The 25594-nt window shown below is 47.3% G+C and overlaps 3 protein-coding genes and 1 long non-coding RNA gene across 7 annotated transcripts in view; 2 read left to right on the forward strand and 2 right to left on the reverse strand.

Annotated features, from left to right (window-relative positions):
• Window positions 1–45: 45 nt before the first annotated feature.
• On the forward strand, window positions 46–13344 carry LOC113989686 (calcium homeostasis endoplasmic reticulum protein). 2 transcript variants are annotated; one of them, XM_027724490.2, is made up of 18 exons: window positions 46–119; window positions 219–392; window positions 915–1096; window positions 1826–1963; window positions 2186–2337; window positions 2655–2766; window positions 3077–3166; window positions 3760–4000; window positions 4331–4509; window positions 5386–5782; window positions 7752–7990; window positions 8765–8898; window positions 9186–9272; window positions 9722–9871; window positions 9997–10113; window positions 10617–10711; window positions 11251–11436; window positions 12204–13344. In XM_027724490.2, exons 1-18 carry the CDS (start codon window positions 95–97, stop codon window positions 12239–12241), a joined length of 2736 nt encoding a protein of 911 aa, XP_027580291.1. In that variant the 5' UTR covers window positions 46–94; the 3' UTR covers window positions 12242–13344. The 2 variants fall into 2 exon arrangements, with proteins under 2 accessions (XP_027580291.1, XP_027580290.1); XM_027724489.2 differs by having other exon boundaries at window positions 12623–12934.
• CUNH19orf44 (chromosome unknown C19orf44 homolog) lies at window positions 13247–18438 on the reverse strand. The gene is made up of 8 exons (XM_039382828.1): window positions 18240–18438; window positions 17304–17852; window positions 16689–17028; window positions 16040–16116; window positions 15531–15960; window positions 14606–14701; window positions 14324–14490; window positions 13247–13956 (listed from the first exon to the last, which is right to left on the reverse strand). Exons 1-8 carry the CDS (start codon window positions 18276–18278, stop codon window positions 13879–13881), a joined length of 1776 nt encoding a protein of 591 aa, XP_039238762.1. The 5' UTR covers window positions 18279–18438; the 3' UTR covers window positions 13247–13878.
• A 1693-nt stretch (window positions 18439–20131) lies between these two features.
• LOC113989690 lies at window positions 20132–22787 on the reverse strand. Its single transcript, XR_003541359.2, has 2 exons — window positions 22349–22787; window positions 20132–20959 (listed from the first exon to the last, which is right to left on the reverse strand). It is a non-coding gene; the product is annotated as an uncharacterized LOC113989690 (long non-coding RNA).
• EPS15L1 (epidermal growth factor receptor pathway substrate 15 like 1) overlaps window positions 22556–25594 on the forward strand; it is a 49683-nt gene continuing 46644 nt past the window's right edge. For all 3 annotated transcript variants that reach the window (XM_027724484.2, XM_027724485.2, XM_027724487.2), the window contains exon 1: window positions 22556–22696. In XM_027724484.2, coding sequence (XP_027580285.1) covers window positions 22667–22696 — 30 coding nt within the window. In that variant the 5' untranslated portion in view covers window positions 22556–22666. The remainder of the gene's footprint in view (window positions 22697–25594) is intronic.

Raw genomic sequence — 25594 nt, forward strand, 5'->3', positions numbered from 1 at the left:
CCGTTTCCACAGCGACGCGGCCGTAAAGCGCGGCCGCGCGGGTGTCGCACTCCCGTCGGTGCGGCGCGGCCCAGCGACCCCGGGACCCGCGGCCATGGAGATGCCGCTACCGCCCGAGGGTGAGGGGGGACCGGGAGCGGGGGGGAGCGGGGGGGTCCGGGGGCACAACGGGGGCACCGGGAGGGACCGGGGCCTGACGGCGCCGCCTCCCCACACAGATCAGGAGCTGCGGAATGTCATCGACAAGCTGGCGCAGTTCGTGGCGCGGAACGGGCCCGAGTTCGAGAAGATGACGATGGAGAAGCAGAAGGAGAACCCCAAGTTCTCCTTCCTCTTCGGCGGCGACTTCTACGGCTACTACAAGTACAAGCTGGCGCTGGAGCAGCAGCAGCGTGAGTGGGGCCCGCGGCTCGGGCAGGGCCGGCGGGTCGGGGCCCGGCCCCCCCAGCTCAGCCCGGGCCCGGCCCGCCGAGACGCTTCTGCCCCGCGGGGCTCCGGGCGGGTTTGGGGACGGGCAGGGGGAGCGGGGAGACGGAGCTCAGCGCCGGGACAGCCCTCCCGGACACGGGGGGCCAGCCCAGCAGCGCCGGCTCTGCGCTCGTGCTGGAGTTGCCCCTCTGGAAGCGCACGGGGAGTTGGTGACTCTCCTCTTTGGCACCATCCGCCCGCGAATTTGCGTTAATCAAAGAATACCCTGAGCTGGAAGGGACCCATCGGGATCATGGAACCCAACTCTGGCCCTGCACAGGACACCCCAGCAATCCCACCCTGTGCCTGGGAGCCTTGTCCCAGCCGTTCTGGAGACCCTCCGAGGGAGGGTCGGTTCGGAGCCAGCCCCGTGTCCCCTGCGGGCCGGCGGTGGCAGGGCAGGGCTCTCCGGGAGGTTTACTTTCCGCGTTAACTCTGTCTGATAGTGCTGTGCAAGCAAAGCCAGGACATCGAGGCTTCTGCCCAGATCCAGCCCCTGCCCCAGCCCTCGCTGCCACCGGCTGCGCCCATCCCGGCCCCCCAGGGTACCCCTTCCGTGGAGGAGCTCATCCAGCAGAGTCAGTGGAACCTGCAGCAGCAGGAGCAGCACCTCCTCGCTATGAGACAGGTTGGTTTGAGAGAAACACTCACCTGGGGTATCCCGGGCTGCCAGTGGCTGTATAAATGAGGAATGAAAGGGCAGAGGAGGTTTTCCTGCTAGTGGTGGTGGCTGAAAGGAGAGGAAATCTTGCTTTCCTTAGTTTTGTTCTGTGGCAAATGCCATCATCTTCCTAGAATGGATGTATCTGATGTGCAGGTTGTGCTGGGGAGACTGATCTGTGATTAAAACCATTTTATTTACTCTGTGAAAAACCTTGTTGGTTTTAAAGCAGTCACAACTTATTCTGCTTTAATCTTGGGTTAATGCTGCAAGTTGCTGGGATTTGCAAGACATTCCAGTGTATAGTATTCCAAGCTGGATCTGATTAGGGTTGGAAGGGAACTGTGTGCAATCAACTAGTTGGTTTTTGCAGGAGTTGTTTTGCTGTTAAAGCTGTTGGGAACCAAACTGAAGAGTTCTTGTGCCTTTGTTAAGTTCCTTACATTTAGGAGCTTCCTGCAATTATTTTTTATTCCATGATAGATTTTAGAGGTGGAAATGAACTGGACTTTTCCTGAAGAATGTGGAGAGTCTTTTTTTCTCCAAACCAAATAGTAGAAACATTTTTATGTGGTCATATGATTTGTTCTTCAAGATAGTTACTTATGTCCAAGAAAACAGGGACACAGCAGAGTCATTCTTTACAAGAATGTTGGATATAATGTAGGGGTTTTTTTTCTTCTGTTTTTTTTTCAGGAACAAGTCACATCAGCAGTAGCCCTTGCAATCGAGCAACAAATGCAAAAGGTTTTGGAGGAAACCCAGTTAGATATGAACGAGTTTGACAACTTGTTGCAGCCAATAATTGACACTTGTACAAAAGATGCAATCTCAGTAAGTGACCTGAACCTGCCCAGGGATTTGGGGGGGCTGTGGGCTCCTTTAATTCTGAGATTGCACAGTTGAGAGCAGCTTTGTTGCTGTGCTGTGTGGCAGGTGAGGTGAAAGCCATTACCCGAAAACTGCCCTTCTCGCAGTTGTTTCAGAGCTGTAGGAAGCCCAGGTGATGTGAACGCATTAGGCTGACTGGAAACATTTAAAATTTGCTTTTCCAAGGCTGGCAAGAACTGGATGTTCAGCAATGCCAAGTCTCCTGCCCACTGTGAGCTGATGGCCGGGCACCTGCGGAACCGGATCACAGCAGAGGGAGCTCACTTTGAGCTGCGGCTGCACCTCATCTACCTGATCAATGATGTTCTGCATCACTGGTGAGAATTAACTGGGAGGTTCTGATTAATTTGGTGAAGTCTCTCTTGTGGATACCACCTTAATTAATTATCTTAATTGTACATCTTAAGATGCCCCCAGCTGGCACGAAGACCCAGTGCTTTAGTGATCAGATTTAGCTTTCACCTACTTTGTGTATTTTTCCTCCAGACTGGACTTTACTGTAAAAATATAAAGGAGAGAACTCTGTATTTTATGCATCCACTACTTTTAGTATAGCAGAAGTTGAGATGATTTGAATATTCCAATGCACTCTGTTAGAGTGGAAAAGGTAACTCTTCCCACTGCTTTCTTGAAGCCAACGGAAGCAAGCACGAGATCTTCTGGCTGCTTTGCAGAAGGTGGTTGTGCCTATTTATTGCACCAGTTTTCTAGCAGTGGAGGAGGATAAGCAACAGAAAATTGCCAGAGTGAGTATCTGGGTTTGGTTTGACTGTGAGTTTTGCTTTGTTAGGTTGGTGCTGTGCAAATTCACAAATAGGGGGATGGGAGAAGACCACTGAGATTTTTCTTCTGATCTGATTGTTTAAACTAGAACTTAAAAGTACCTAAGCTTTATTTGGAAATTATAATGGTGATGAATGGATCTGAATCTTCAGTGGTTCAAAAATAAATGCTGAAATCCTAGATCTTATGAAAAGCTGGAGACTTAAAAATGCTGTACCTCAGTTTTTCTTTGTTCATAATTTCTAAAAACCTTTCACTCTTGAATTTATGCAGCTTCTTCAACTGTGGGAGAAAAATGGGTACTTTGATGAGTCCATTATTCAGCAGTTACAGAGCCCAGCTCTTGGACTTGGCCAGTACCAGGTTAGCCACAAAAATAACAGTTTTATTATTTTTATATATATATATAAAACAAATTTAGGAAATGTTAAACCTTTCAAAAGGAAAAATTCATTTCCTGACCCCCTTGAAGTTGTTTACAAGGGATTAACAAAAATAATGTAAAATGCAACCTTGTTATTTCAGACATTCAATAATCCAGGTGCTGGATGCAGGATACAGACTGATACAGTCCTGTACATACGTGACAATTCATGGAAATGAATGTTTGGTCAAAAGAAACAAGAAATCACAGCTTTAAATTGGATGTATTGAGTATAAAAACTGTTGTGGCAGCAGGAACTGTTCGTTTTTATTATTAACAATGCATGCTGTTGATTTGAGCTGTATTGGAAAGGCACTAATAAGAGTGGTGGGTTCCAACCTGCAGAGAATATTTTGGAAAACTCCACAAAGCTCCCTAGTGAGGCTGGGTGGTTCTGCCAACATTATCCTGCATCCTCAGACTTTTTCTGGGAGAGAGGGTGAAGATCAGTGTAGGGAATTCTGAAGGGGCAGATAGGGCAAGTATTACAGGTGCAGAGTTCACTTGTTCTTCATTTCTTTCGTTCTGTCAGGCAAATTTGATCACTGAATATGCAACGGTTGTGCAGCCTGTGCAAGTGGCCTTCCAGCAGCAGATCCAGAACCTGAAAACTCAGCATGAAGAGTTTGTGAACAGTTTGACGCAGCAGCAGCAGCAGCAACAACAGATCCAAATCCCCCCCCTAGAGAACGAGGTGAAATCAACCCCTCCCCCTCAAGCCCCCCCAGCAGCCCCAGCCTCGGCTCCACCGTCTGCTCCAGTTTCACAAGCAGGTACTGCCCAGATCTGGGATCAGAAATCAGGGGGTGACAATCTTGGGAGATGGATTTTTTTTGCTCCTTTCGTGGTAGTGAGGCACTGTGCTGGGCTGGTTTGGTTCAGGGGAAAACCTGAATCTGTTTGGAGCCTTGCAGCAGGTTTCAGTCTGATGATTGAATGTAAAAAAAAAACCACAAAGAGATGAATGTTAAATGGATCAGAAATCCTCTCTCCCAGTAACAGATTTCTGCAGAATAAATTCAGCTGGAGCCTGATGTAGGTGTGCTGTTGTTTTATTAACTACATGTGATTTGATGCTTATAGTAGTCTCCAAATTGTTTCAGATGATGGCAAATCTCAGCTGCCTCTGGCTGGTTCTACAGAATATGACACAACCGGGTCTGGAGTGCAGGATCCTGCCTCGGGAGGACCTCGTGGGCCTGGATCTCATGATCAGATTCCCCCAAATAAACCACCCTGGTTTGACCAACCTCACCCTGTTGCACCATGGGGTCAACAACAGGTAAGAAACAGTTCTGGAACCAGATGTGCGGGTTTGGAATGACCGTCTTGGTTGTGGAGGTTTGGAATGACCAGCTTGGTTGTGGAGGTTTGGAATGACCAGCTTGGGTGTGAAGGTTTGGAATGCTCAGCTTGGCTGTGGAGATTTGGAATGACTGTCTCGATTGTGGAAATTTGGAATGACTGTCTTGGTTGTAGAGGTTTGGGTTGACCAACCTGGTTGTGGTGGTTTGGAATGCTCAGATTGGTTGTGGAGGTTTCGTTGAGGTTTGGAATGACCAAGCTTGGTTGGACCAGCTTGGTTGAGGTTTGGAATGACCATCTTGGTTGTGGAGGTTTGGAATGACTGTCTTGGTTGTGGAGATTTGGGTTGACCAGCTTGGTTGAGATGTGGATTGACTTTCTTGATTGTGGAGGTTTGGAATGACCAGCTTGGTTGTGGAGGTTTGGAATGCTCAGCTTGGTTGAGATGTGGATTGACTGTCTTGGTTGTGGAGGTCTGGGATGCCCGTCTTGGTTGTGGAGGTCTGGGATGCCCATCTTGGTTGTGGAAGTGCAGTGAAAAGCTGTGAAAGTTAGAAATCTGGATTCAACTGCCAAGCTTTGTCATTCTGAGCCCAGATAAAGGCAAAGTATTAATTATATTTCAGTGTGTCAACCATCACACTGTTCCTATGAACAAGAGCATTTTGGTCCAGGAACAGTTTGGTCTTTTTCCATCTTTTCTCTGAAGCTGCAGTTGTTCAGACCCTGTGTTTACATGTCCTCTCACTTTGCATGTTGCCTATGGGCTGTATTTACTTAAAAAAGTACATTATTGTTATTGTGTTCCTTATTTTCATAGCCTAATGACCAGGCTTCTGTTCTTCACCACCAGGGGCCACCCCACTGTCCCCCCTGGAACAACAACCACGAAGGGATGTGGAACGAACAGAGAGATCAAGGCTGGAACAACCAGCGAGAGACCCCTTGGAACAACCAGCCTGATCCTTCTTGGAACAACCAGTTTGAAGCACCGTGGAACAACCAGCACGAACAACCTCCATGGGGTGGGGGCCAAAGGGAACCTCCATTTCGAATGCAGCGGCCACCTCACTTCAGAGGCCCATTTCCTCCACATCAGCAACATCCCCAATTCAACCAGCCCCCGCATCCGCATAATTTCAACCGCTTTCCACCTCGCTTCATGCAGGATGATTTCCCACCTCGCCATCCCTTTGAAAGGCCTCCTTATCCTCATCGTTTTGATTACCCCCAGGGGGATTTTCCTCAAGGTAAAGTGTGTACCAGGCCAGGTTTTCTAATTGCCATTACAAAATTGTGTAGTGCTTTGGGGTGACGGCTTATCCTTGCTGGACTGTTGTGGTTCTCCTGAGGAATGTTGGAATTTTGGGGGTTTGGGAAGCTGCTGCTGAGAACTCGGTAGGAAACACGTGCAGAGTTGGATGCTTCCTTGCTTTTCGAGTCTTCCCTAATGCATATAGAAATTGTAATCCAAACTCAAGTCAGCATCTCTACAGGCACCTCTTCTGTGACTATTTCACTTAAAAAATAATAAGTTCAAAGGTGAGAGGCAGCATTTGCTTGTAAATTTAATCTCCTGCACATCAGGCCATAGATGAGGGCTGGGGAGAGCTGTGCCCTCTGTAGATGGAGGAAGTTGGAGGAAGACAGGCTGGAAGGATTTTTTTCCTGTGCATACATTCATCCATGCCCTTTTTCTTCTCCTTTTTTTTTGACTGAAAAGCTCTCTAATTACCTGCCTTTAATGTTGTGTGGCTTGGTAGTGTGTGGTGAAATGATCCCTCCCTACCTCCAGTTCTCCCTTCTGGTTGGGTTTGTTCCCTCACTGGAACACTGGAATGTCTGGGATTGTAGCCAGGCACTGCTTCCCTCGGGAAGTTTGCTGTACTTCTACCCCCATGTAGTTTCCATTCACATGCAGGAGTTACAGTTATTCTGGAATGATCCTTATCAGTGCAAAGGCCAAAGATCACTGTGGTTCTGTGTGACAAGTGGTATAGAAGAGCCATTATGTTTCTATGTAAGAGTTGCTATTTTAAGCTTAAAAGATTCTCAGTTCTCCAAGTCCAAAAAACACTGAAAACCAATATATTAGAGTTTATATATTTAGGGTTGTGTTCAACTTCTCCAGTAGAGATTAATTTTTCTCTTTTCCTTGAGGTAAAGGAACAGGGAGAACTCCCTCTTGTCGTGAGGGAGTTTAGGGTTAAGCTCAGAACAAGATGCTCAGTTTTGGATTGTAGTGGTGATTTAAAACATCTGTTGTTTCATGTAAAGCTGTTGGAGGAAGGGATCTACTAAGCCAGATGGTTGAAATTAGGAAGGCAGTGAAGCAATGGCAACACAGACTGTGCTCGAGGCCTGGTGACGATGAGTCAAATTGTGTCGGCTCGAGGTTGGGCAGTGGCTGTGGTGGCTTCTCCTGGAAAAATTGTGGGTCCTGCTGTGGAAGATACTGATTTTCAGTCTTGCATTTTTCTCTGTGTAGTGCAGTGAGTTCAGCAGGGTCTCCTGGCGTTCATGGCATTCGTCCATCAGTGGTTGGTCACTCACTTCCTTATTTTAACAGGATATTCTCTCTATTTCTTCTCCAAATGCCTCTTTAAACAAAGTATTTTCTTGTCACCTACTCATGTGAGTCAACTCCTGCCATATTTATCCCTTTATATATGCTGAATTGGCACAGAGACAGAACTAATTACAGGTCCAAGCTAAGCCATGATTGTGTCCTTAGCTTCAGAAATAGATCCCACCAGCAGCTGCCCTGCTGCATCTGAAACATTTTGTCCTTGAGTGTGTCTTTCTTGTGGTACTTTTGACCACAGCGTGTCCCAAAGGAAGCAGTGGCTTAGGGCTGAAGGATCTTGCTGTCTTGAGAGTGGAGGGAGATGCACTGCAAGGTACTCATGAGTGTGGACCTGTACCAGCCTCTAGTCACGGAATCACAGAATATTCTGGGTTGGAAGGGACCCACAAGGGTCATCAAGTTCAGCTCTTAAGTGAATGGCCCACACAGGGATCAAACCCACAACCTTGGTGTTGTTGGCACCACGCTCTAACCAACTGAGCTCATCTCAGGGTCATTAGTCCTTCAGTTCTGGTGCTTTGCTGGATCTGCCAAGATTGGTTTTTAGGATAAATGCACTAATTGAAGCCCATCTCTGATTGCTTTCCTTTCTCGATAGCCGAATAAAACATTTTAACCCTCCCACTCTGCAGAAATTGGACCTCCTCATCATCATCCTGGTCACAGATTGCCTCACCCTGGGATCAGCGAGCATCCTCCCTGGGGAGGGCCCCAGCACCCTGATTTTGGGCCTCCCCCCCATGGGTTTAACGGGCAGCCCCCCCACATGCGGCGCCAAGGGCCCCCTCACATGAACCACGACGATCCCAGTCTGGTGCCAAACGTCCCCTACTTCGACCTTCCTGCTGGGCTGATGGCTCCACTTGTCAAAGTAAGTGCTTCCAATGGGATTAAAACATCCAAATCCCATGGGATGGTTATAATTCCAAATCCGTCCATCCCACAACCCCGTAGCTGAAGTTGTGGAGGGTGTAAGGGCAGGAGTGGGGCGAGAAGAAGGTGGTGAAAATGGTGATGTTTTTTCAAGTGTTTTGTGCCAGAGAAAGCTGGTGGAGCTCATGTATGTGAAAGACTAGTTTGCACTTGGAAATCTGACCCCTGTCTTTAGGAAATGGAAATCCCCAGTGAGTTTCAGGTGGTCAGAGGGACCTCGCAGGTCCGATGTAGCCACTGTGTTGTAGTTTTTGGTAATCAGAATTCTCACAAGGATGTTTTATTAATTGTTATATACACAAAGAATGATGGAGAGCAGGAATTGTACCTGTATCAGCATCTTTGGGGATATTTACATTTATGCATTTTGTGTTTGAGATGAACAAACAGGCCTCTTCCATCTCTTTGTGTTACTCTCAGCATACACCAGGCTTCCATCCATCCACAAAGGTGGATGAGATCTGCATTTTATCCACCTGGTGATCCACTTAATGCTCCAACCTGTGCAATGCTGGCTTTTCTCACAGAATTCACAATAGTGACAGCACGAGAAAGCACTGGGTCACCTGCAGAACCCTTATTTCTGGACTATTTTTTTTTTTTTATCCATTAGTGAAATTTGAGGTCCCTACACAGTTAAACCTATATTTATCTCTTCAGGTAGCCACCCCATGACACGTGACACGAATGTAATTTGTTTTGTTTCCGGCAGCTTGAAGATCATGAGTATAAACCTTTAGATCCTAAAGATATACGTCTTCCACCCCCAATGCCCCCCAGTGAGAGACTCCTGGCTGCGGTTGAGGCATTTTATAGTCCACCATCTCATGACAGGCCTAGAAACAGGTAAGAGTAGGTGTAGCTAACAATGTGGTAAGGAAAATGCCCTGAGAAGGTGTCTCAAACCACAAAGTGCCTCCCTCTCCTTCACCTGTGTCTTGGTTCTCCTGATGCTCTTGTTGTGTTGTAACTGCACTTGCTGTTTGATCTTAGACTGAGATTGGCGAGGCTGTTTTGCCCAGGCCCTTTGTTCCATGCAAAGTTTAGTGAAAATCCTGAAGATCGCCGTTGAACTGGAACTCACAGCCGTGTAAATGGAATTTACAGCTCTGTGTGTGGTTGATGTGTTGCAGTGAAGGCTGGGAGCAGAATGGACTGTACGAATTCTTCAGAGCTAAAATGAGAGCGAGGCGGAGGAAAGGTCAGGAGAAGAGAAATAGGTGAGAGATCCTGTCTGCTGCCTTCTGCTGTTCATCTGAGCCAAATGCAGAGGGAAAGCCTTCAGCAACGTGCTCATGGGATAACTGAGTTTCAGTGGGCTGGAATTTTTGTCTAACCTGCAGAAAATGGAACTGGCACAGGTTGCCCAGAGAAGCTGTGGCTGCCCCATCCCTGGAAGTGTCCAAGGCCAGGTTGGATGGGGCTTGGAGCAGCCTGGGATAGTGGAAGGTGTCCCTGCCCATGCCAAGGGGTGGGACTGGATGGAGCTTTAAGGTCCCTTCCAACCCAAACCATTCTGCAGTTCTATGAAGTAGTTTTTGACACACTGAAGTTTTCACTGCAGAACTGTAGTGCTTGTGTGTAATTTGAATCTGATCAGAAGTCGGTTTGTGTTTCGGGTGCCTCTCCCAGGATTTTCACTGGGGTTCCTCTCCTTTTCCCTGTGCAGTGGGCCCTCTCGGTCTCGCAGTCGCTCTAAAAGCCGAGGTCGTTCCTCTTCCCGCTCCAATTCCCGATCTTCGAAATCCTCCGGCTCCTACTCGAGGTCGCGCTCCCGCTCCTGCTCCCGCTCCCGCTCCTACTCCCGCTCGCAGTCCAGGTACAGCGCGTGGGGCTGAACCTTGGGAATGAGGGCTGGGACAAACCCAACCCCAGGGCTGACCGAGGGACTGGGGGTGTTGCTCTGGTGACTTGTGCACGTGATGTCTGTGCTCTCTCCTCCAGGAGCCGCAGCAGGTCCCGCTCCTCCCACAGCCGCTCGCGCTCCCGCTCCCGCTCCAGGTCCAAGTCGTACTCGCCGGGAAGGCGGCGCCGGTCCCGCTCCCGCAGCCCCACTCCTCCGTAAGCTTGGCTTTAGTCCTGTCCCCTCTTCCCTGGGCTGTTGGGAACAGAGCCCCAGCAAGGGCACTGCCTCATTAGTGGGGGATACCCCCACTAATTAATAAGCATTTCAACAAAGAGCAGGAAGGAAGGCGGAAAGCAGATTTAGAAACAATTTGTCTGCTGTGTGTGCTTGTGGAGAGAACATTACTCTGTTGTGGTGGCTGTTTGTTATAACAAAACAGTGTGTAACTATGAAGGCTTTGTACACCTTCCTTGGGAGGAGGAGGAATGACCTACTCCCTTGGGAAGAGTGCAGTGTTTGATTTCCCCTGTGCTGAGAAGCAGGGGAGTGTCAAAGGTGTGAGAAGCATCAGCAACTCCATAATCTAATGGCTTTATTAAAGAATACCTTAGTAGAGTGACTGAGATTGTGCTGGGTGTTGAAGCTTAACAGAATAGAACTGACCTTGCATTGTGTCAGAATGGTATCACTGGTTCTTAATTTGTTCTTATTTCCTTAGTTCTTCTGCTGGTTTGGGCTCCAGTTCTGGGCCTCCTATACCAGAATCAAGACTTGGAGAAGAAAACAAAGGCCATCAAATGCTAGTGAAAATGGGTAAGATGCTGTTCTGGAATCTTACACAAGCCAGGAAACACATTCAGGCACTGAATTCTTGGATATAATTAAGGCATGTTCATAAGGAGTTACCCCATGGCATTCCAAGGTCAGCATAAGGATATTCAGTGATACAAGTATTTAGAACATGGAGCAGTGGTGGTTGACTTTCTGGGAAGGATGTGGAAGACAGGGATGTGAGTTTGGCATCAGACAGAACTGACCTACCTCTGAGGTATTTCAGTGCAAGTCAGCAGGGTTGACCAGACAGATTGAGCTTGTGCTGCCTTTCCTCTTGCCCTCCTAAAAGTTTTTAGGGATAGAGCTGCTGGCTGTCAGCTCCTGGAATCTCTTGCATATTAATGCTTGTGAAATAAATGGGACAGTTCATCTGTTGTTTCAGGCTGGCTGTTCCCATCCTGCTGTTCCCACCAAACTGACGCTGTCTTTGGTCGTTTCCAAAATTTCCACGTTGGTCTGTCTTCACAACTTAGTAATACAAAAAATAGTGACAGGATTGCAATGTGTCCTTGCTGCAGGGTGGAGTGGATCTGGTGGACTGGGAGCCAAGGAACAAGGAATTCAGGATCCAATTAAAGGAGGGGATATCCGAGACAAATGGGATCAGTACAAAGGAGTGGGAGTTGCGTTGGATGATCCCTACGAAAACTACCGAAGAAATAAAAGTTACTCCTTTATCGCCCGCATGAAGGCCAGGGATGAATGTAAGTGATGCTTCTCAGCACTTTACAAACCTGTGTGGCCTTGATAGTGATTTTGTCCTGTTTACTGTCCACTGTAAACCCAAATCAAAATATCAGTAACTCGTAGTTCTAATGTAACAGATACAGTAAAACAACAGGTAAGTGGACGTGTACTCTGAGCGACCCAGCGTGTTGTTTTTAGGCCTTGTGTTGTGTTCTAATTTCTGAAAGATTAATTAATTAACCTGTTCTACATAAGCCACTTCCTGGCTGCAATACTGAGCACCTGCAGCTTTGATTGTTACCCCTCAAAACCTCAGAGCAGTGACAAAGGCAGTGGAGGGGGAGCTGGGCCACAGCAGGGAGATCCGTGTGGCTGGAACTGAGACCACACTTACTGTTACCCCTCCCCTACTCAGACTTTCCTACCTTACTGCCACATTCTGCCCAAGCCAGAACTGGTAATAAATTCCCTGTAGTGCAGGAAGGGTTCAGAAAAAGTGGAGGTGTTTGTGAGGGATGAAGACAATCACCCAAATGATGGATTTTTGCAGAGAGTCTGTGAGACATCGAAAAACTGCCCTTGCCGACAGCTACAAGGAAAAAAATTGGCATGCTCAGTGAAAAGTCGCTTCTGCCTCTGGCTGCAGTAGGTCTGTGCAGTCAGATGGGTTCAAGTAAAGCCCACAAGGAAAAGTTCCTTATCACAGAGCCCTCATTCCATGAAACATTTCAGGCAGCTTAGGTGACTGTGGAATGTGTAAGAACTCTTTTCCCTATTGTTTCAGTGAAGCGTGAAACACAAGACCCTCCACCACCCGAATAAGACTCTCTGAAGAAAGATGTCTTGCATCTTCTACAAAACATTAAACTTGTAAAAATCCGGATTAAAGTCTGGAGGAAGTGACAAATGAATTACTTTTTAAAACTATGGTGAAAAATGGAAAGCTATGACATGCACTTCAACACTTGTCATTTAGTGTTTAAAAAAGGCCAGTCGTTACCACGACATGTCTAGCAAGTTTAAAAACTTCCATTTATCTTGCAAAATTTTTTAATTAGTTCCCCATTTTATACCAGAACTAAGCCCCAGTCAGTCCGTCCCCGGTGCAGGATTGTGCCCCGTTCATTCCCGTGGAATACAGACGTGATCTGATGTGGTTGTGTGTTCTCTAGTTCCATAATGTATGTTTATTTCTCTCAAAAGGTTAATTCTATTTGAAGTGGAGGGGTGCTGCCTTGGGATCAAGTCAGACTGATGCTGAGCAGTGTATCCTAATGTCTAAATGGGGGATGAAGCCTCTAGTTCCAGTGCAGGTGACCTTTGAGCACTGTGCGAGCTTTTAGAACCTTCCACCCACCTCCAGGCCCCACAGCAGCTGCTGCAGCCACCTCTGGGCAGGACACGAGGGTCAGTTCGCTGAGGGACGGGCAATGCTTTGTAACGGGAGACAGACTTGGAGCTTTTTATATTTTTGTACATACCCTTTAATAATAAAAGCTAATTAGTTCACTAGAAGAGAATCCATTTTCTCTGCTCTCTTTTAAGTTTCTATCAATGAGACGTTCTTGGAAACTTCCTGTGATCTAAATGAGGGAAGAAACAAAACTTTCTGTAACTGTTTCCAGAGACCACCAGCTAGAGCTGTTAGGCCCTTACACTGCACTCCCAGTCCCCAGGTCTGTGTGGTGGTTCCCTTTTCCAGTTGTTTGTTTGTATAGCAAAAACCCTCTTAAAACCATCCAGTTAATATGGTGGAATATCAGTTTGTTCTAGATCTGCTGTAGCTGTGGAACTGTACCTGTCTGTGAATCAGCATACAACAACCTGTATGTTACCAACTTGTGAAGTTTATTGTTTTGCCTTCCAATAAACACTTTTTTTTAAAATAAAAAAAAATAAAATGGCAGCTCAGATTTCGGAGTAAATGGATTCCTGTAGCTTGACTAGAAGCCTTCTTTGAATTTATTTTAACTTGGTGTGTGTTTGGGTGTGTTGTAATCTGACAAGGCTGATTATATAGAAGCACTGTTCAGATAATGGCACTAAAGTCAGGATATGGTAATTCTGCTGGGGTTATATTTCTCAGGGGCTGCAGTACAGACTTTCACTTCTACCACGATCACAGATGTGATCACAGATCTCACACTCCACAGGATAAACATGCTGACTTACCACAGTCCCTTTAGAGAGAAGTGTTTTGTTGGCTTCTTTTTTACTGACATAATCTGGCTGAAGGTTCCTGCCTATCCCTGTATCATGTACATGAGTAAAAAATTCAGGTATAGAAAAGTAAATTATATATCATAATTAGCAGTTTGTACTTTATGCTAACGTAGCAGTTTGTACAAATCCCTCCAGTATGTAGTTTATTGACTTTTTATCTGTGCACGTTGGAAGGGTTTCTTGTTCCAGCCTTAGAGCTGTAAATACAAAAGTTAAAGTTCAAAGAGTCAAAGCAGTTACTCCTCCTGTGCTCTCTGAATTTCTTCAAGGGCTTGTTCAAGTGTTAGAGGTGGGGATTTGTGATTCTTGATGTACTGCAAAGAAAAAAAGTTAAGACACAAATTTCTTTATTTATGTAGATAATTACTTTCTAGTATTTAATAAATAATAAATCTCCATGTTAAGATACCTGTAAGATACCTGCACTTTGCTGTGCTAGCAACAGAAAGTGATCCTTCTGCTGCAGCATTTGGAAGATCCCTGCTTGTTTGGGGACAGCCAAATGCTACAGCAGAAAGCTTAATCTTTCAAAACCATGGCCTCCAGCAAGACTTTAGCCTTAGTACAGTAAAAAACCACAACTTATTAATTAATAATATGCAAAGAAACTCGGTTTGGTGCAAATACCAGAAGCATCTGGAAAGGAGTATCTGCTCAGTCTCTCTGGTCTGTCATAAATACCTCCTTAGCCTCCTCCAGGCTGTGGTAGTGGAACTTCTCATGCTCTAAGGACTCCACGAGGGCTGAGTGAAGGTGCTGAACATTCTCAACAAACTGCTGGGTCAACATCAAGTGCTGTTTGCACATGGAATGCAGCAGGAGGACAGAGGGGCTGTAGGCAGTCAGGGCTGTGGGGAAGGCACAGGAGGGGCTGTGGTGAGGCACAGCAGGGGCTGAAGGAGCCAAGCGTGGCTTAGGTACAGAAAACAACAATAACAGAAGGGTAAAGGTGTTTTTCAGTACCTTCTACTGCATCCATGCTGATGACTTGAGTGGCAATAGGCACTGGGTCGACGTAGCTGGTTCGTCCAGGTGGGCTGAGCACTGCAGAGGGGGTTGCTGTGTGTCAGGAGACATCAGCATTAGGGGAGAGAGACTGGAAAGGTTTAGTGCTACAACTTGAGACAGTCTCTTGGGACAGCAGCTGCCCAAGAAACCCTGTAAAACCCAAAACCAGCCCTAAAAACACTGTAGAGCCTAACAGGGAATTCTGTCACCAAACAAATGCTGAAATAGTCATACAACCCCCACGGTTTCTTTACTCTTCTGCTCACAACACCTACCACTGCAAAAGGCATCTTTTCTAACCCTAGGCAGAGTAAAAATAAGGACTTTTGTACTCAAAAGAAGCTGCTGTTTTCAAGCACACTTGAGTTTCTACTTTCTCTTCCTGAGTGAGACAAGAAGTGGCTCTCAGCACTTTTTCCTTGAAATAAAGACACAGGCAGGGAGCTCCTCCTCGGGAATGTGAAAGGTCACATCTGATCCTGTCATGGGGCCACAGTGCTTTCCCAAGAGAGAAAGGCACTGCAAAAGGAGAACTCCACGATGAGCAATCACTTTAGTAACACTACAGTTATTATTTACAATAGTAAAGATATCAGAGTGTTGAATTCCACTGAAGAGTATTACTCATGCTATTGTGAGCTTTGTCACCAACACTCACCCAGCCACGGGTCCCGTGGGGTTTTTTTTAAGCAAAAACCAGTTCTAAGTTCTCATGGCATTCAATCTCAGTCTTTTCTATGGGCAGCAGATTGAAGTGTTGGGCTTTGAAAGCTTTTAATTTAGCACCAGCAAGGGGAAGCTGGGACTGAAACTAAGAATAAGTGGGCTGACATATATAAAGGTGTAAAAGTTGCCTGCCAGGGCAGAGCTCTGCACTCACCCTTTGCCCAGCAGTAGGTGAAGGGGGGCTCTGCTGTCTGAACCCCAGTGTCCCTCACAGTCACTCGGTGCCCCCGTTTGTGCTGCTCCCGGGTCCCCACGGGGGACGAGGCTGAGGACGGGTGTTCTCCAGAGTGTCCCTCTGACACTCTGGGCACAGATTCCCTGTCTGTTGTAGACAGAGACCTTTCAAAGTCTTCAGAATATTCTGAATTAAGAGTCCTCTCATCCTGATCAAGATAATCCTGTTTGTGTCCAGGGGGATCTGTGGAAACTCCACTTAAATGCTCAGAGATTTCTGCTTCAGTGACACTTTTTTCAGCATCCCCACCATTCACACCAGTTGCTGCATTGGTTGTTTTAGGAGAAGCTTGGTCCTCTTCCACCATCACGTATTTGTTTGATTCTTGAGTCATTTCAATGTCTTTCCCCTGTAAAATGATTTATTTTAGAACCTCCACCCAACAGAGGCAGACTGGGAATAGGTGTTAGTAGGGAATTCCTACTCACACTCTGCTTTAATTCTGCTGCCTCACTGGTGATGTCTGGGGCCAAATCATCAAGGCTCAGGATATTCAGTCTGAAGTCTGCAATCAAATGACACATTGACATGAGAATTTGCATGAAAGTTACAGTACACTTCCCCTTAAATGAGAAAAGAGGGAAAAAATCAGTACAACCTTCCTAGTTTAAAGTGTAATACTAAAAGGTAATAGCAATCTAGCAATAGCAACTCTAAATCTTTAATTTGGCAGAAACTCCTCCTAAATTTCCTCCTTTGGTCTGCTGCCTCAAGTTCAAGAGATTTTTTGCTGCCCCTCATTTCCAGCTGTTCTCACTCTGACCCATTGGTACTTTGTCCCATTGATACATGAAAACTATTCTAAATATTGTACTAGTTTTGATATCATAACATCACCCAGGGCAGCAGCACTAACCTGAACCCAACCTAAGTCAAAAGCAAAGGAAAATACAAACCTATTACACCAGAAAAAAAGAAACAGATCTACATAATTACTTTGATAAGGCCTTGGTTTATGTAAAATTTAATCAGTGAATCCTTTCAAAGTGATTATTTGCCCAGTTTATTAGTGAATTTATCAGATTATCAGAACAATTCATGCCAGCTCTTCTTGAGACCGTATTTTAGAAAACTCACCACCTGAGCTGCTGCTGGTTGGATCTTCTGCATCATCTGCATTTGAGAATAACTCATCTAATGATTTTATTTCACTTCTGTCACTTCTAAGGGATTCTTGGCTTTGTTTGGTGTAGCCTGGTTTAGGCAGAGCAATCTTTACAGTATTGTCTTTCATGGAAGAGCTCGTGGTATGTCCTGACAGGTTTCTGCTGGTGGGTGAAGGTGCTGGTGAATTAACTCTACTAAAAACACTTTTCTGTGAGTCTTTGTTGTGAAAAGAAGATGCTTTAGGTAACTCTGTTGGTGCAATTTCCTTATGAGACAGAGGAGGCCTTCCTGGTGGAACTGGAGTCTTGTTCTTTTGAAAAACATGAAAAACAGATTTAAGTGTTACTTCATTATTATGTTTAGAGTGCTAAAAAGGAACACAAATCATTATGGGTAAAATAAGAGCAGTTTGAGATGTTGCTTTAAGATGTTAAGAAGTGAAGCTGAATCCTATCATGAGCAAGCCACAAATGCAAATTTAAAATTTAGCATCTGGTGTTATCTAAATAAAAAGTGACCAACTAATTAAAACAATTCTATAAAAGTGTTTATGGAAATACATAATCTAGCAAAGTTTGTATTTACCTTTCCATCCAGAACAACCTTCTGATTCCCATTTCCACTGGAAAACCCCAAGGAGTTTGTCATTTCCTCTCCATCACTATCCAGATCCAGCTGTTGTTTAACCATAACGCTCTTTTTAGGGCTTTGGATGCTTTCCTCTCCCTCAGAACTGGCATCCCTGCGGGTCCCGCTCTCCCTGGTGGCACCATAATTCTTCAGGTACTTCTTGCCCCTGGCACCGTGTTCATGCCCTGAGGCAGAGGAGGAGGAGGACTCTTCTCCCAGAGGCTTCAGGCCCGGGTCAGTGTTCTGCGATTCCAGCTGCTTTTTCCGACTCATGATCTTGCTTTCCAGTTGAGCCACTTTGCTCAGGACTGAGCTGGACCGTGTGTGGGCTCCCTGGGCATTCCCTGCCCTGGCGGTGCTTCCCGGCGTCGGGCACCGCCGGCTCCCCCCGGCCATTCCATCGCGCACCTTCAGGAACCTGCCCTGGCACGACGGGGCTCTCCCGGCCATCTCCAGCTCCGTGTCCACCACCCCGAGCCCGGCCGGGATGGTCCTGCTGTGTCCCTGCCGAGAACCCCAGAATCGCCGAGGTTGGAAAAGCCCCCCCGGATCATCGAGTCCCCCCGTTGCCCGACCCCCACCTTGTCCCCCAGCCCAGAGCACTGAGTGCCACGTCCAGTCCTTCCTTGGACACCTCTAGTGGCGGGGACTCCAAACCTCGCTGGGCAGCCCCTTCCAACGCCTGACCACCCTTTCCTGGAAAAAATTCCTCCTGATGTCCAACCTGACCCTTCCTTGGCACAGCTGATTCCTCTTGATTTCTCCCTGGGAGCAGAGCCCGACGCCCCTCCCCGGGTCCGCCCTCCTGTCCGGGAGCTGCAGAAAGGGGGTTGTACAGATCCCTCCCCTCACGGCCCAGGAACGGACCGAGCTGAGGCACCGGCGCCTCACCTGCCCTCGGCCCGCGGGGGCCCGAGCGATCGCGGCCATCCCGGACGGGACGGCACGGGACGGGGACGGGATAGGATAAGGCGGGATGGGATGAGATGGGATGGATTGGGACGGGGATGGAATGGGACGGGACGGGGATGGAAGGGGATGGAATGGAATGGGACGGGACCGCCAGGCCTGAGGCAGCGGCGGCTCCTCCAGACCTAGGCCAGAGCGGGCGGCGCGCGGCCGTATCCTAGAGACCGCGACTCCCCAACATCCCGTCCGCTCATTGGCTCCACGCACCCCACCAGCCAATCCCAAGCAGTTTTACTGCCGCCCGCCCCGGACGCTCAGACTGCAATTCCCAGCATGCCGCGAGGTCGATAAATCGGGATTTATCCAAACCTCCTGATGTGGGAATTAATCCAGTTGTTCTGCAGGATTTGTGTTAGTACCTGCCCTTTATGTGCTTGTGTGTCATTTCTAGAGACTTGGGGAAGTTTGTAATTTGTGTGTCACCGTGACATTTGGCACTCTTATCTAATTATAGAGTTGTAATAAAAGGATAGTTATGCAGCTTGTGCCATGGATTGTTTTTATTTTGTCTGGATATTTTGTTTTCTGGCTTAGTTTTCTAGTACTTTATAGTACTGCAATTCTGCTGCAAGGCAGGTTTTAAGACTTATGTTTAAGATCCTTAAAAACTTTCACTTGCCTTCTTTAAAACCCTAGTTAACAGATATACACAGTTCTCATTATATACTTTGATTATATACTTTGAATATAAGGCCAGATCAGACTTAGAAGCTGATAATGAAATGCATCTGGCAACCTACAAGATGGTTTAGATCCAATTAATGATCCAATAGTGAGGAAACCCCCTGACTGGGATAATTGAATCCAAATTGATGATCCAAAAGACATCAAACCTGGTGTAATTTGCTTTCCTTGTTCTGCATTAGTGGATTATTTAATTTCTACTTGATACAGTGGAACTGGGGTTTTGCTTTCTTAATCTCCCTGTGTCTTTTAAAGAATTGGGATGACCCTGAATCCATGAGGAACCTGAATTTTGGACTGAAGCTTGGAATGAAGAAGGGCATTATCCTGTTGTAAGACTCCTCTATACATGTATAAATAATTTCCTAACCCTACTAGGGGAACACTTCGAGCCACTTTCTCTGCCTGACTGTATTCAGAACATGTGATTCATCCCAGGGGGAAGGAAACAAGGCACTTTGATAATCTGAGGATGCAAGAAAACAGATTTCCTGGGTTTTTTTCTGGGTGTTTTTTTTTTCCCCCATATTCCTTCAAAGGAGAGAACTGCTACAATTTTTGGCAACTTCTTGCTAAAAGATGCTGAGGTTTATTCAGAAGACTTTGGAGATGAAAGATGGGAAGAAACGAAGGTAAAATGAAATTCCTGTGGCTGTTTTGGTTCTTTATTCCACGTTTTAAAGATCTCCTGTCTGTTCTGGTTGAGAAACAATTGGGGCATAAAAATGAAATTTTAAACACAGGGTCCTGAAAAAGGAATTGAAGGTAAAGCAGACTGAGGAAGAGCAGGAGAGAGAGGGTTACAGGAGAAAATACTTTGAGCAGTGGTTTGAGAAAAAAAACTAGAGAGCAAAGAGGACTCTGGAAGGCACAGAACAGCCAGGAACACTATCAAGAAGGAAGAGCTTTAATTGTTATTTGAAAGAAGTTCACATTTTTTTCCACTTACATCACTTAAGGATGGTGGTATTCTGTTAACAGCTTGTGGAAATCTGCACCAATGGAACTGTGTTAAGAAAGGGTTTTTTTTTTTAAATGCAACATTAGATTTTGTGACAAGTTTCAGTTATTTTTAGTAGAGATACCATAACATAGTTAAATTCTCTATAGAAAAGGTTGGGGGTGGGTAATTTACTTTTAAAATTAATGTTATTAACTTTTAATAATTTTTATTTAATCTTAACACTGCTAAAATGTGTTAAAAACACCTGTAACAAAGCACAAGGTTTTGGAACTGTTGTACACTTCCATGGTTTAGTGTTAAATGTTAAATTAAGGCTCATTTTTGAGGAAATATCACCACAGTTTCAATAAAGGGTTCAGATTCAGCAGCATGTCTCACAACACACTTGAAACCAAGCAGGAGATAAGCTTTGCTAAGCTCCTGCAGCAACTGTGCACCTGTCAGAGTTTCAGAGCTTAGATCTGCCAGTGGAACATTCCAGCTCTGCCTTGGTGTGTGTGACAGCAGCCTGTCCATCCACAGATCTGCCCTTAGAAGTTTCAATGTTTTCAGATGAGGTTTTTTCCCTTTCAAAGTTCTAAAATGGACATACAGAGTGCCTGCATGCTGTCTTACATATTATTTTTTTTTTTTTCTAATGGGGCAAGAGAAGTTAATTGGAAACAATGAATGATGTGCCTGTTCTTCTGTCTGACCTGTCTTGGACCTCAACCTTGTAATTTTTTCAGTCACTTCCTTCGTCCCTTCTCAGTTCCTTCTGCTCTTCTGCATTTCCTTCCTCCCCCAAGAACTAATGCTGCAAATTTAGCAAAAACTGAAGGCAAACTTGAGAGCCCAGGGCCCTGCATTTACCTCTAGACACTGGCTGAGGGAGTTCTGTGTGGTGAGGAGAGAGGGAGTAGGAGGATCCCTGGAAGCCCCAGCTCCAGCTGGGCCACTTTGTAGCCTGTGCAGTGACTGAGGTCAAATTCTTCTGCTTCTGCTTGTCCAAGAGCTGTAAAACAATTCCAGTTAAGAACTTTGAAAGCTCTGAGATACACTGCAACAACACCCACCCTATACCTTTTTTTTCCCAAAAGAATTCCTGTAGATTTAGTTTTTATGTGGCCACAGTGATCAGGCTGCTGTTCAGGATTTACACACTGCACTCAGGGGGTTGTTAACTTTGGTGTATTTAATGCCAAAACATTTGATCCTAGGCCAGAAGCAGCTTCATTGGGTGAAAGGACCTTCACTGAGTGAAGGACTTTTGTTGGGTGAAGGCTGCTTTGGCAAGTTTTAGGGTAATGAAGTAACATAAGTGGGTTTGCCCAGGAGAAAGCTGGATGCAGGTCATCCAGGTAAAGGTCGATCAGTGCCTTGGATAGAAGGACATTCCAAGGGCACCCACAGCCCTCCCTGGCCCTGCTTTGCCCACATGGCTGAGGCAGCTGGCAGAGTGCCCTGGGAGTGGAGACATTAGGAAGAATTTCTTCACAGAAAGGGTGATTAGACACTGGAATGGACTGTATAAATATCTGCAGGGAGGTGTCAGAGGATGGACCAGGCTCTGCTCGGTGGTGCAAAGCAACGGGACAAGAGTTAACAGGGAGAAAATGATGCCCAGGGAGTTCCACCTGAACATGAGGAAGAACCTCTGAACTGTGCACAGGAAAGGGCTGCCCAGAGAGGGCGTGGAGTCTCCCTCACTGAAGACATTCCAGAGGACACAATCCTGTGCCACGTGCTCTGGGATGAGCAGGGAGGTGGGACCAGATGACCCGCTGTGGTCCTTCCAACCTGACCCATCCCGAGATTCTGTGATTCTGTAACGAAGTAAAACAACCGTGTTTGTCCAGGAGAAAGCTGGATGCAGGTCAGCAGGTAAAGGTCGATCAGTGCCTTGACTCATTACCTGGAAGAACATTCCACGGGGCACTCACAGCCCTCCCTGGCTCTACTTCGTCAACACCTTTCGTAGGTCACCACCAGCTCTGCCTGAGGCAGCTGGCAGAGAGCCCTGGGAGTGCAGACATTAGGAAGAATTTCTTCACAGAAAGGGTGATTAGACTCTGAAATGGACTGTATAAATACCTAAAGATTGGTGTCAGAGGACGGACCAGGCTCTGCTCTGTGGTGCTGAGCAATAAGACAAGACTCAGTGTGCAGAAACTGATGCCCAGGGAGCTCCACCTGAACACGGGGAAGAACCTCTGAACTGTGCACTGGAATTGATTGCCCAGAGACTGTGTGGAGTCTCCCTCACTGGAGATATTCCAAAGGACAACAACCCTGTGCCGCGCGGTCAGGGATGGGCACGAAGATGGGATCAAGTGGTCCCTTCCAACCTGGCCCATCCTGTGACTCAGTGATCCTGTGAGTGCCCAGGCAGGTTTGCACTCACCATCCCTGGAGGTGCCCAAGGAACGCCCGGACGTGGCACGCAGTGACAGGAGTGCCAGGGAGCGTCACTCCCTGACAAGGCGGCGATCGCCCGCAGGTCGGACCTACGATGACCTCAGCGGCCGTTCCCAACCCGACCGATCCCGCGGGCGGGAAGCGCCTGCCGGGCCGCGATAACGGACCCCGCTGAAGCCGCAGCGGGTCTCGGCTCCCCCTCAGCCGCCGCCGCCGCCCCGGGGCCGCCCGGCCCGGCCCGGCCGAGCCACCGCCTCCCGCCCCTCGCCCCGCCCCGGCCGCGGCCCGACCCAGCGGGAGGAAGATGGCGGCGCTCATCCCCCTCAGCCAGCAGGTACCGGCCCGCGGCGCGGCGGCGGCACCCGCGGCCCTCAGCTCAGCCCCGCCGGGCGGCCGAGGGGAGCGGCACCGGGTCCTGCCCGCGGGCGGGGAGGCCGGGCCGGGCCGCCGCTGGGTGCAGGGCCCTGTGCCCGGGAGGGGCTCGGCCTGAGGGGGGAGAGAGGGTCGGGGCGCGGCGGGGAGCGGGACCCGGGCGGGGTGGGGCGGGCGAGCGGCCCCCGCGGTGTCCCCGGGGCTCGGCGGGGCCGGGCTGGGGGGAAGCAAAGGCGTTCTCCCCTCATGGAGGGCCTGGAGCTGCGCCCGTGGGGAGGGGAGGGGAAAGGAGGGAACGGGGGGCTCCGGGCGCTCCCCCTCGCCGAGGTGCCGCCCGGGAGCCGCGGGGGTTATTGAGGGCCGGGGATGGGGCTCCGACCTGGGGCGAGTCACCCCCTTGTCCCGCTGGTACCCTGAGCTGCCGGGCTGTCGTGACACGGTGTCGTGACAGGGTGTCGTGCCTGACAGGCTGTCGGGATGTTCGGGAGCGCGGGGACACCGGGAAAGGGCTGCGGGGCGAGCGGGAGGCGTTTGCTCGCCCATCCAGCAGCAAGTGAGGAACAGGCACATTCCCTGACCCTTGGGAGAGGGTGACAAGGCTCTGGGAGAGGCTCTTTCCAGCTCTCTTTGGATGCTTGGGGTCCCCGCGCTGATTTTTGTTGTTACAAGTTTTTTTGGTGTGTTTTCTTTTTTTTTTTTTTTTTTTTTTTTTAGTCTGTTTGGTTTTTTAAAATTAATTTCTCACCCAAATAATTCCAACCGAAGCAGTGTGATCGCTGTTTATTCTTTTCCATACCCCTGGGAATAGAGTTGGTTTACTTATTTCCTTTTTCAAGCAATGCCACCCTCAATGCCTTGAAATTAAAACTATTTTCTACGCTCTACCAGGCCAGTCAGGAATTCAGAACAACTGCTCTTAGTAGTTCAGATTATTTAAATACATCAATTTCCTTTTAATAATCACCTTTTATTTGAGATACTTTGAAAATTTATCTCTCAGTGGAGTAATGTGATGCTTGGATAATGTGTAATTTGCTGTGAGTCTTACTAAGAGTGGGCACTGCTTTTGAGCTTCTGAATAGCAGGAGTCCTGATGAACATCTGCTTAATTAAATGAACGTGTTCAGAAACATCTGAAAACATCCATGCACACACAAACCGCTGTCAGGAGTTTCCAAGTGGCATAATGTGGTGCAAAATATGTAAGTAAAATAAACTCTGAATGTGCATTTTTAATAGTACATTGGTAAAAATGAAATCATTATCAAATATTTACACTGAAAATTCAGTTTCTGTGTTGTTTAAATTCTCGTCGATATTTGAGGGTCTGGCATCAGTGGTGTTTCCTTTGATATAACCTGTCATGTTTAGGGTGAAAAGGGCCACATTCTGTGAACATATCAGTTATTTTGACATTATTTTCCAGTGAATTCAATGGAAGCATTCTAATTTTAAACTTCTTTTTCTGTATTGAACTGTCAAGAGTAGTCTAGCTGTTACAGGGCAGTAAACAGAATTTCCCTTAATGAACTAAAAGAGGAAATTAATAAACTTCGTCTTTGAATAGCCTCAGTTTAGTGATTACTAAGGAGATGTGTGCTGGTTACTGTAAATGCCAGAAATTGAATTAGAAGGAATTGGAGAGGGCACATGTGCTGTATGTTGAAGTATGTCCAGGCAGAAAGATGTAAAATGAGAATGTTGATTTCGGCATGTTGGGAGCTATAAACAATATGGGTAATTCGAGCTTGTGAAAGTGTTTAATCATATTTTGTCATTAATAATTTATCATATTATCATTTTAGGAAGAGATTCTTGGCTGTGAGGGTGGGGGGGCCCTGGCACAGGTTGCCCTGAGCAGCTGTGGCTGCCCCAGCCCTGGAAGTGTCCAAGGCCAGGTTGGACCAACCTGGTCTGGTGGAAGGTGTCCCTGCCCATGGCAGGGGGTGGAACTGGATGAGCTTTAAGGTCCCTTCCAACCCAAACCATTCTGGGATTCTACACTATTTATATACTATTTAATGTTTCATCTCTCTGTGCATAAACCCAGTTGAAGAGCAAGCCTGTCAGATCAGTTCTTGCAGTTCAGTCCAGTTTCAGTTGTTTATGTTTGATAACTTTGTTTTCTTACATTTGCTCACCTTACCAGTGGTCTGTGCCAAGCACGTTCAACTTGCAGGCTCAGGAGGTTTTGGAGAGTTATCTTAGAGATACTGAGATCCTTTTGTAGCTCAGTTTTCTGAGACAACTCAGGACATTCAGCAAGTAGCATAAGGGCAAAAGTCATCTTTTTGGGGCAGCAGCAGCCTTCTTTGGGCTCCTGTCTTTGTGAACACCTTGTTTTTTCCCCTTTTACACTCCCTGTTTTCATCTCTCCGTGTGGCTGAAAGAAAATTTTTGAAGAGGAAGACACCAAGGAAAATAATTCATCTGATCCAGAGCTCTTTGTGGCCCTGGGATGACCTCAGGAAAGAGAACTGGGTGTGTGAATTGTTCTGGTGGCAGCAGCTTCCCCCTGCCTTTTCCCCAGAGCTGCAGGAAGGGACTCGGATCAGTGTCCATGTGTGTACCACAAATGCAGTGTATGGATCTGCTGTGAGACTTAAACTTCAGATTTGGGAGGTCAAACAACAGGGCACCAGGGCTCTGAAGGATCTTTTTGGGAGCTGGTGTAAAGTGTTGGTCAGAGGTGAGGTTTTGAGGACTACGGAGCAGGCACGGGAACCGTGGGGTGGTTAAACTGTAAGTCAGACTGAACCTCTCTGACAGGTTGTGCTTTGACATCACCAACTGCAAACTCTTCACAGTGTTTGTCTCTGGTTGCCAGGGCTGACAGCCTTGGGCAGGTCCTGCATCAGCA

The sequence above is a fragment of the Pipra filicauda genome, unplaced genomic scaffold, assembly GCF_003945595.2.
Source record: "Pipra filicauda isolate LSUMZ 115617 unplaced genomic scaffold, ASM394559v2 scaffold285_size1263560_pilon, whole genome shotgun sequence".
Taxonomy (NCBI): domain Eukaryota; kingdom Metazoa; phylum Chordata; class Aves; order Passeriformes; family Pipridae; genus Pipra; species Pipra filicauda.